This window comes from Garra rufa, chromosome 7, assembly GCF_049309525.1.
Source record: "Garra rufa chromosome 7, GarRuf1.0, whole genome shotgun sequence".
NCBI lineage: Eukaryota > Metazoa > Chordata > Actinopteri > Cypriniformes > Cyprinidae > Garra > Garra rufa.
Window position 1 is genome coordinate 50,091,439 of NC_133367.1, and position 11,535 is coordinate 50,102,973.

At 36.2% G+C, this 11,535-nt stretch overlaps 1 protein-coding gene across 1 annotated transcript; it reads left to right on the forward strand.

The window, feature by feature from the left end:
- Nucleotides 1-1,220: 1,220 nt before the first annotated feature.
- Nucleotides 1,221-9,507, forward strand: LOC141338224 (protein NLRC3-like). The gene is made up of 7 exons (XM_073843769.1): nucleotides 1,221-1,278; nucleotides 1,802-2,044; nucleotides 2,099-2,252; nucleotides 6,622-6,729; nucleotides 6,839-6,899; nucleotides 7,366-7,558; nucleotides 7,724-9,507. Exons 1-7 carry the CDS (start codon nucleotides 1,221-1,223, stop codon nucleotides 9,505-9,507), a joined length of 2,601 nt encoding a protein of 866 aa, XP_073699870.1.
- Nucleotides 9,508-11,535: the final 2,028 nt, after the last annotated feature.

Below are 11,535 nucleotides of genomic sequence, written 5' to 3' on the forward strand. Positions count from 1 at the left end.
TTACTGAATCACTAATTTACCAGGTGAGTTACAAAACAAAACAGCTACACCGGCTGATCTAGTGGACCCATGATCAAAAAGAATTTTGTCTCCCCACTGATTAACCCAAAATTTTTCATCCTCTGGTTTGGAGTGAGTTTCCTGCAACAAAATAAAGTGTGCTTTTTCGCCCTTGCAAAACAGAAATAATGACTTTCTTTCTCTTAGTGTTCTCTCTTAAGCCCCTAGCATTAAGTGAAATACAGGAAAAAACAAAATTATTCATAAACAAAATTGGCAACAGCCAAAAATATTACTATGTCCAACAAGTTATACTTTTGAAGAAAAAAAATTGAGAAAATAACGCCCAAAACAGGCTCTGTCCCTTCCGACTGCATTCAATGCAAACAAAACCATCCAATCTAAACCTACAAGTCAAAAGACATTTCAGTCTTTAAATACTGCCTTTGTTCATATACCTTGTGTGCTCCTAAGTGATTCTTTGTCCGTTTATATATCCAGCACCTCCTCTGAAGTATGCCCGCTTCCCCGCATCCCTAGCTTCTTTTATCCTGGGCCACAGTAGAGCTCGGGCCTCCCTATCGGCTTTGCAGAGGTCTTCGATGAAGCTGATTCGGAGCTCTTTGCAGATCGCGTGATCCTTGGTCATTCTCCACAGTTCATCTCGGTGTATTCTCTGAGTAAACTGAATGATGACATGCCTTGTTTTGTTTTCTTCACGTCTACCAATTCGATGAACCGAGTCCACGATGTGGTTAATGATCGAGGACCATGATGGGGAGATTTTCACAAGCAACTGAACAATTGCCTCACGAACGTCTTCGCCTTCCTTTTCCTTTAGACCACGAATCCTCAGATTCCACCGGCGTTTGTATCGCTCCATCTCCAAAACACGCTCCATCAATTCCGCGTTATCTTTTTTTAAAGCCGCTACTTCTTGGACCGTAGACTGTAACTGAGTTTTGCAGTCCTTGATTTCGGCCGCGTTAAACTCGACTGCCTTGGCTATGCTGGATAACATGATGTAATTTTGTTGTAGCCGAGTACCTAGTGTATCCACCTTATCCGTTAGCTGCTTTATTGCTTCTAAGACTGCATTCGTTCCTTCTTTACCCTCTGACCCAGTGTCCTTCCTTTTAACTGTTGGTGCGTTCTTTGCCGGCGAGAAAGGATCTTTTCTTTTAGTATTCTCGGTGGAAACCTCTATCCTTATCATACTCATGGCCGTCAACTGGCTCATTACTGCGGGACAACGCAAGATTCTTCTTCCTAGTCATGGTGCACCTTCTTTCATTTAGTTATTATTTTCTTGATATATGCTACTTCAAAAAAAATGAACATATTATATCGATTGGATAGCGTAACATGTGAAAATCTGGGACAGTCCTTCAGATCTCACAACGTGCAGTGCACCCGATCCGCCATCTTGCCCGGGATCCCCGTTACTCCCCAAGATTGGAAAAGCAGTCATCAGTCGGACATTACGCAAATGTGTAGTTCGTGACGTGTGGCCGTTACAGAAAAAGATTTGAATTGCTGACGACTCGTTTAGGCGAATGTGACTGTACACTGTGAGTTTCTGTATTTATTCATTTCACAAAGCCTTTATTTTGTGTTTCAGATTTATATAAGCAGAATGTGATCTCAATTCAATCACCCACACAATATTATTCCTAAATGACAACAAATCCACAAGACTATCCAACAAATCCAAATCTGAGAATATGTATTATTATTCTTGTTGATACATTCTTACAGTATTCCTACTATTTGTCAGTTGATGTTTGCTCTGTTTCTGTAGCTGGTGTGATTCTGGAGAGTCCTGTTCATCCTGTGACTGAAGGAGATACTCTGACTCTACGCTGTTTATATCAATTTACAACCCCACCAAACCTCAGAGCTGATTTCTATAAAGATGAATCACTCATCCAGAGTCAAACTACAGAGATGATCATCTCTACTGTCTCAAAGTCACATGAGGGTTTCTACTACTGCAAACACACAGAGAGAGGAGAGTCACCCAAGAGCTGGATCTCAGTCAGAGGTGAGAGTCAATGAAACTGTGAGCTGATTTATTTCTTCTTATGTTCTTGTTCAGATATGGTGCTTGATAAAGTGATTGTGTGTCTCTTCTTCAGTGTCTCATTCAGAGTCTCAGATCTCAGTTCTCCACATACTCAGTTCAGTTCTGGCAGTTTCTCCATATTTGTTAGTGACAGTCGTGCTGATTTTCAAATGCTGCAGGATGAGAGGTATTTGTCTGATTTATTACATTATGTTCAATTAAACACCAGATTGGTCAGCATTATTGTTAATACTGTGTAGTTTGTCATCCTTTGGGTTTGTAAGGTGCTTACTAAAGCTGCTCTGAAGCATGTATTTTGAAAATTGCTGTAAAACAAATAAGTTAAATTGAATCCGTCTCGCACCTCCTGTTTTATCTTTTACTCTACAAATACATAACTTTCCTCACTGACAAAACACGTAACGTCTTTGTTTTGTCTTTTCTAGTCAAATTTGATTACTTATAGTTAAAAGATGATGGTAGGAAGATTATAAAAACCATAAACAGAGATAAAGAAAGCACAAACCTGTTCAAGTAATTGTTTGATTGTTTTGTGTGTATTTAACAGTTGCATCTGTTGATGAGCAAGAAACTGCAATCTGATCTTAATTTGTTGTGATGATGAGAAAACTTCAGCTTCATCCTGGAGTCTCTCAGTATCTCAGTCACAAGTTCAGACTGAAAGTGATTTCTTACTGTAAAAGTCACTTTTTGAGAGTGACTCCTTTGGCATCTCACAGCATCGCAACCCTTTTGACTTCATGTACTGTAGTAAGTGAGTGAAACAGGATCTTCAATGAAAAAACATGTAGGGAAGTCTATGTCTACGTATATTGTTTCATATTTCTTGTTCTGCATTACTATCATGTAAAAAGTGATACACTATATTTACTCAATAAAATTGTCAACAAATTACAAGCAATATTATTAATTAAATTCAACACATAAGGACTAATCAAATGAGATGCTTACAAATTCGCCATTCAAAATGAGTAAAATTGCACAAAAATTATAAGTAACAAAAATACTGGTTTAAAAAAAAGAAAACAACTATGCTAATGAATACTGTTATGCATGCCAGACCAATAGTTGGTGATCAAGAAACTCCCTGAAAAAACATAATTTTTTTGTTTACATGGAGATGATACAGGCATCATGTTCAAAAGCTTGTGTTTTCAGGCCCCAAAACAGAGTTGTTGAAGACACCTGATGTTACCAAACAGAATCACTGAAGGAGAAAATCATTGTTTAGTTTACCATTACAGTTGTCAGTGTTTGCTTTAGTTGGGCTCTGGACACATGACTAGCGTTAGATATTGTTCGACTGCTGTATAGAGAGAAAAAAACAGTTGGGTGGTGTTAGTTGTGTTTAAAAAACAACAATTTCTTTGTTTGAAAAAATATAGCAAGAACAGTGAATTACAAGAAAAACAAATATTTATCTAAATATAAGCAACAGTGATACTAATTAAAAGTCTTATGTGTTTATGTTTTGGGAATGTAACACTATTTCTTATCACGTTATCAGTATTATCACGGTATTGTTAGAATGTGCTGGAAATGTTGGAAAAGTACTGACACATAAATCACTTACATTTAAAATCAACAAACAGCAAGTAAAATGATTTTTTGTTTCCATAATCACTAAAACAATAACAGTACCAGTGAATTTTTAAATAACATCATTAACGACAACAGTTTATCTAATAGCATGTTCAAATATCTAATGCAAATGTTCAAATAACTAACTTATCTGAATTGTTTAAACGTCTAGAATCCACATAAGCTTGTTTTTCATCACTGGTCAAAATTTACAGCAGGCCATGAAAATTCGGTTTTTTGGCCTGACAAAATCTGCACACAAGCTGAATGTAAACATAAGTCTCTGTAAATCCACTCTATGTGCTGAATTAAAGCTGTTTCTGTCAAATTCCTGGGATCTTATTTTATTATCTGCTTGTGCTGTCTGCTCGTTATTTTATGTTCTTTGATATCATTTCAATCAGCTGTATACAACCCTTTACTTAAAAAAATGGAATCACCACACTTTGAAGATGTTAACCCATTATTTTTTTCATCACAAATAAATCACATATATTTTTTTTGTTTAATGATTGAACACATAAAAGATTAACCATGTTGCAAATGCCCCTCGTTGCAACCGCCCCCACTCTCCCCTACATATTCCTGCAGAGTTTTGCTCCAACCTTGATCAAACTGTATCTGAAATCAACCCTATACCCTCATTCACTATTCCCTACATTAGGCCACTAATACAGTTCACTTGAAGGAGAGAATGAAAGCAAGTGAGTGAATTCAGACACTGAGTGCACCGAAAGGACTGGCGTTTTTGCAGAGTTTGTGCTGCTTGCTGTTTAATAATCATTTGAAAGTGGCAGCTGGCAGCTAAGATGAAAGAATTTCTCTTGAACTGGAACTTGTCATGAAAAATATGTACAAATCTTAATAAATTTAATAAATAAAATGTAAGTTTTACATTCTGTAAAAAAAGGACGAACCAAGACTATAAAATGCTGGGTTAAAAACAACCCTATGCTGAATAAAATATGGACAAACCCTGTGACTAGGTTTAATGTTCAACCCAACCTTTTTTATTTAACTCAGTCATTGCTTAAAAATGAATATATTTCTTATTTAAAATGAACCCAAAATAGGCTGTAAATGATCAACACCTCAGTTTTGTGGTACATTATAAAACAGTATGCAATAATAATGTATTTTGTAATTTAATTCAAATTATTAAACGGATGCCACCTTATTGGGATAATAAAACCCTCCCTACACCTACCCCAACTCTAGCCAATATTTATTGTCAATTTTTCAATTATCTCTTATTTTTTATTGAAAATAAAGGCTTTTCTGATGTAATGGGATTTGAAAAGGGAGAAAAAATTGTTTGGCCAAAGTCGGATTCAAACTCGATCACGTCAAAAAGACCACGTCATGCTCTACGCCACTTGAGCTGTTGTTATAAGTTCAATAAATTAACATTTATTCATAAGCTGAAAAAATAATAAATAAATAATAAAAAAAAAATTCTAAGTGCTTAAGAATAAATGTTCATCTTTTGATTATTGCTGATGCCTCTAATAATTAAATTGTACTCAAAAGACTGTAAAATGATTGGCATTAATGACAAATTGCAGTAATTCACATTTTTATACATAAAACTTACTGCATTTTTCTGTTTTACTAAATGACACAAATGTGTGTGAAATTACAAAAAATAATCTGTAATTAATACAATAATAAAACTGTCAGATGATAAAATGGTTAAATGACTGGCAACAATATCTTCCAAAAAAAACACATAAAATTTACGTAAACTCTCCTTATTACAAGTGTTTCCTGAATTATTGTGATCAAACACATTTACTTTATAAATAAATGAATAAAACATCAGCAACAGAACATTAAACACTAACAGATCTCTCTAGATCTCAGCATCTTCACTTGTTACAAACCAGTCTGACTTTATTTCTTTCATACAAAACTTATTATTGAGAATTATTAGCGGTTTCAGTGTTGCAGTTCAGTTTAACAACACCCAAAGTACAGCTGTGAGGAAAGTATATTCAGGTGTTTTAACTTGGAATAATAAAGAATAAAGATTCAATATTAGGAGACTCAAACTCCTCCTTGTCAGGTGACACATGAAAGTGAAACTATTACAGCAGGATCTGTTTTGTCAAATGAGGAAGTAAACTACGTTAAGAGAGAAAAACACAGTGAGTAACACAATTTCACAATCATCTTTGATAGACAAAATCAATCCTGAGACTGGTTTAAAGTGAAACATTAACATAAAGTACAACATTAAGCAGCTTTAGATATTTTGAAAGTAGTTAAATAGCATTAGAAGAGAAAACTTCTGTAAATCGTCAGATTGCACCTTTACTTTCATTTTAACACAGTGCTTGTCTGAATTTGTTGTGCTGTTTATGATCAATTTGATTCTGTAATGTCAGTATGAAATAGTTTTTCATGAGTGCAGGTCATTACTGTGAACTGACTGTTGAGACAGAGCTGGATTTGAGGAAATTAATTTCTGAGATGATTCATAACTCACTCTGTGGATCAACATCTGGATCTGCTTTTAGATGAAACCATGGCCTCCAGAATGAATCTCTCTGATGAACATGAAAGAAAGAAAAAGACTGTCAAGAGGTGAGAAAATGTTTGAAATGTTTCGCATTTTTAATGCTTAGAAACAATAAATGTATACTACAATAGCATTTTCATGTTCAGTCAGATTCAGGAGGTGAGTCAGATTTACTTGAACACATCGATGTGTCTGTGAGGAAAAAACAACTGATGGATCTTTCAAACATTTCTATAATGCATGAATGAAAAAAGCACATGGGGCAGATTCATTTTATTTATATGAAAATAATACTTTAATCTTTTATCTCTCAAGTCACAACAGACTACTCAAGTGAAATATCAACATTAATGGGAGTTTGAAACAGTAAATGTGTTTCTGTCAGAGCAGTGTGAGATTTTCAGAAACAGTTTGTATTGCTGTTATATTTCAGTCTGTGGCAGAATCAATCTCCTGAACCCAGCTGTGTGTCCATGAAGAGTGACGCGTCAATGGGTCAACCAATTGGATTCAGTTTGGGAGAATCATCTGCTGATCTGAGGTGTTGTTTAGTTTACAGTATAAGAAATATATGATATTCATTCATTTACTGATGTGCATTAAATACATTAGTATATTTACAAAAATGTTCAATATTTGTTTAACTACAGTCAAAAACATAAAGGACCAGAATCACAAACAGCAAAGAAGAACTTAGACTCCATTTTCAAGGTTGGTTTTGTGTGTGTCCATCCCAAAACAATAATCCTCTGGGTAAAATTATTAAAAAATTATCTGTAAAATCGTCTCTGGAATAGTCACATTTATTCCCTACCCAAAAAAAGTATTAAGAAACTGAGAAATCTGTGAAATTTTCTCTTTAATAGTCATATTTACTTTCTAACACACGTAAGATATTAGGTTACTAAAGTAGAGAAGATGAATCCATATGTAACCTGACTGCTGCACAAAGATGAACATCAATCTAGCAAACAGACAATCCAGTCAAACTCCCTCTTTTAACCTCAGTATCTGTAGACGCTGATGTTTGAGCATACAGTGGAAGTTATTATCAGATGTGAATAATTCAGTGATGTTTATAAGTATTCATGCTCTAACTCTTGTGTATTGATCCTTTGGTTCACCTTCTCTGAGACTGAATGGATGTTTATTGTTTGAATATTTACTATGATTTCAGGAGCTTGAGCACAGAATCGTCTCTGAGTTAAAGAGTTTTAAGAGACTACTGAGTCCAGATTACCCAGAATGCTCTGAAAGAGACCATTATGATGATGAGGGTCATAACAGAGTCAGAGAGGGGCTTCTGAAGATCACACTGCTCATCCTGAGGAAGATGAACCAGACAGACCTCGCTAACACACTACAGACCAGTAAGAGCTCTGGATCAGCAGATTATAGCCTGTGTTTTTATTATCAACCTTCTGTCTTCAGTCACTAATGTTCTTGAATGTCACGACACATCTAACATATCAAACCTAAAAATACATTTCTAAAACATTGCTCTGCCGATAACAACAGTTATTTCCTTTGCTCAGAACTGATGCCTGTGTATCAACAAAAACTCAAATCCAGACTCCAGGACAAATATCAGAGAATCAGTGAAGGAATGTCCAATCATGGAGACTCAACACGTCTGAATGAGATCTACACAGAGCTCTACATCACAGAGGGAGGCAGTGGAGAGGTCAATAATGAACATGAGGTGAGACAGATTGAGACAGTGTCCAGGAGACCAGAGACACAGGAAACACCAATCAACTGCAATGACATCTTTAAACCCTCACCTGGACAAGACAAACCCATCAGGACTGTGCTGACTAAAGGAGTCGCTGGAATTGGAAAAACAGTCTCTGTGCAGAAGTTCATTCTGGACTGGGCTGAAGGAAAAACCAATCAGGATGTTCATTTCATATTTCCACTTCCTTTCAGGGAGCTGAATTTGATAAAGAAAAATCTCAGTCTTGTGGATCTCCTAAACCACCTTCACAAAGAAACCAAAGAATTTAAGTCATCAGATTATGAAGACTACAAAGTCATGTTCATATTTGATGGTCTGGATGAGTGTCGTCTACGTCTAGATTTCCAAAACAATCGGAGCTTGTCTGATGTAACAGAATCAGCCTCAGTGGATGTGCTGCTGACCAACCTCATCAAGGGGAATCTACTTCCTTCTGCTCTCCTCTGGATCACCTCTCGACCAGCAGCAGCCAATCAGATCCCTCCTGAGTGTGTCCACCAGGTCACAGAGGTACGAGGATTCAACGACCCTCAGAAGGAGGAATATTTCAGGAAGAGAATAAATGATCAGAGTCTGGCTGATAGAGTCGTCACACACATCCGATCATCAAGAAGTCTGTTCATCATGTGTCACATACCAGTCTTCTGCTGGATTTCAGCCGCTGTTCTAGAGAGGATGATGGGTAAAGCAGAGAGAGCAGAGATTCCCAAGACTCTCACACAAATGTTCACACACTTCCTGATCTTTCAGACCAAACTGAAGACACAGAAGTATGATGGGAAATATGAAATCAATCCTGATCAGGCTAGAAAGACTATTCTGTCTCTAGGAAAACTGGCTTTTGAACAGCTGGAAAAAGGGAACCTGATCTTCTATGAAAAGGACCTGAAAGAGAGCGGCATTGATGTCAGAGAAGTGTCAGTGTACTCAGGAGTTTGTACCCAGATCTTCAGAGAGGAGTTTGGACTGCAGCTGGGGAAGGTGTACAGCTTTGTTCATCTGAGTATTCAGGAGTTTCTTGCTGCTTTATTCAAGCTGCTGTCCTTTTCTGAACAAAACACAGGACTGAGGAATGAGTTCAGGTCACCAATGACCAGTTTACTGAAGAGAGAAGTGGACAAGGCCTTACAGAGTGAGAACGGACACTGGGACCTTTTCCTCCGGTTCCTTCTAGGTCTCTCACTAGAGTCTAATCAGACTCTCTTACAAGGCCTCCTGAGAAAGACAGTAAGCAGCTCTGATATCAATCAGGAAACAGCTGAATACATTAAACAGAAGATCAGAGAGAATCCCTCTCCAGAGAAATCCATCAATCTGTTCCACTGTCTGAATGAACTGAATGATCGCTCACTAGAGCAGGAAGTCCAGACATACCTGAGCAGAAAAGATAGACAAGATGTCTTAGGAGCCAATTGTCTCTCTGGAGTCTCTCTGTCTGCTGCTCAGTGGTCGGCTCTGGTGTTTGTGTTGTTGAACTCAGAAGAAGAGCTGGATGAGTTTATACTGGGTAAATATGATCGATCAGAAGAATGTCTCCTGAGGCTGCTGCCAGTGATCAAAGCATCTAGAAAGGCTGAGTGAGTATTTTACATTGTCTTTGTTTTATTGGCATTGTTTTATACGGTATAGGTTTGTGTTTCTCTGTGTTACTGTATATTTTAAGGTCTTTCTTATTTGACACTCAGCTATCATCATAAAGCGCTCTACTAATGACCTGATGAGTTGAATCAAGTGTTTGATTAGAGAGATTTGTCTAATCTGTGCAAAGTCAATATGTCTTTAGGAACAGGGTTGTGACTCTCTGATATTATAAATATTGGAATTGGGATCATTACTAATCACTTAAAAGTTACATTCAGATTTTTTGAAAAAAAAAAAAAATTAAATTCAATCTAATAATTCATAAGTTATTAGCAGAAGTGGAAAGAGTAATAAAATATGCTACTCAAGTAAAAGTACTGGTCAAATTTTTTTTTTTTTTTTGGGTGGGGGATTCTAGTGTTATTCAAAAAAAACAAACAAAAAAAAAAACAAGGGGATATAATTCTCAACCTGGTTGTTTTTATTTGAGGAAACAACTTTACAAATTAAAGTGCAATAAAAACAAATAAATAGTATGCAATAAAAAAATAACCATATAAAACATTTAGGGACATTTTTAGGCAAATAATCCCATAAAACTGTAAACATCACAACCACTGAATGTTGCATAAACTGTGAATTCAGTAGAGCAGGGGCTCCCAACCTTTTTTACTGTGGGGCCCCCCTCCTTCTCCGTTCAATTTTGCAAGGCCCCCCTATGCCAGACATGTCCTCTTATTTATTATTATCTTATTTATTTATTTATTTACTTCTGCAGTAAAGAGAAAAGTATTTATTTTTAAGTCTTTTTTTATTAACCAAAACATTTGTTTTGCCTTACTATTCTTCTACTGCATGTTATAAAAAACTTAAAATTCAAACAAACTTTAAAATAAAACTTTAAATATACCTTATAACCTTTAAAGAAAACCTCTGCTAAATTCTAACTTTTTAAAATTATATATACAGATTTAAAGCACCTGAATTCCTTACTGAAGACATTCTTTACAACTCCAGAGAACTTTTTCTTAAATAAGTGAACCTGCCTTACCAAACAGGACAGGGAGATGCCAAAAGACCACTAAACCTATCCCTTTGAACCTGACTGACTGAATATCTACTGTTTCCATTAAAAAATTAACACACGAATTCAAACTACAGCAAATACATTCTAAATCTGTTGAAACGCATCGATGTGAAGGTTCGACACAGACACAATCATTGAACTGTCAGTGCGCGCCTGATGCTCATAAACACAGAGCCTCACTCCTCTTCTATGGGTGAGCATTCATTATAAAACACTCACAGGACAATAATTTGGACAACTAGGCAAATGTTTTGACGCAAAAATACGATAGGGATCAGAGCCCAGAGAACGCGCATAGTTTGTGAATCAATAGCTGACTTATGCGTGCAGAATGTACGACTCTGATATACACGAGTGTTATACATTAGGCACGCGCAAGTTTATTACCTTGACATTAGCGCGACGGTTTGCTTCATACATGCAGCCGAGAGATGTAACTCTGCAAAACTGTCCGTCTCCATCTTTCTTGAGTTAGCGCGCTGTGTTTGTTCTCCCGCTCACCAAACAATCAGTAGTTTCCGGTGCGCGATCCCCTCCTTCCCTCCACGCACATTTTTTATAATTTTTTATTATTATTATTATTATTATTATTTTTTTTTTTTTTTTAGTAACGGATGATATTTAAAATGTAGTTAATAAGAATATTTAAATGAAAACGTACTTAAGTAAAAGTAAAATTACAATATTTAAAAGTTACTTTAAAAAGTAGAAGTACACAAAAAACCTACTCAATTACAGTAACGCGAGTAAATGTAATTCGTTACTTTCCACTTCTGGTTAATGAGCATTGAGAATAGCTGGATGGCTGAAACGTCTGCTCTTGCTCTATTAAAATCATTAATTCTGTTTGTTAAAGACTTTGTCTAGTTTTTCAGAGTGTTTTTCTCTTCTACACTTCTGGTTACTAGACAAAATGTTTTTTTGGTGAAACTGGGGAAGAA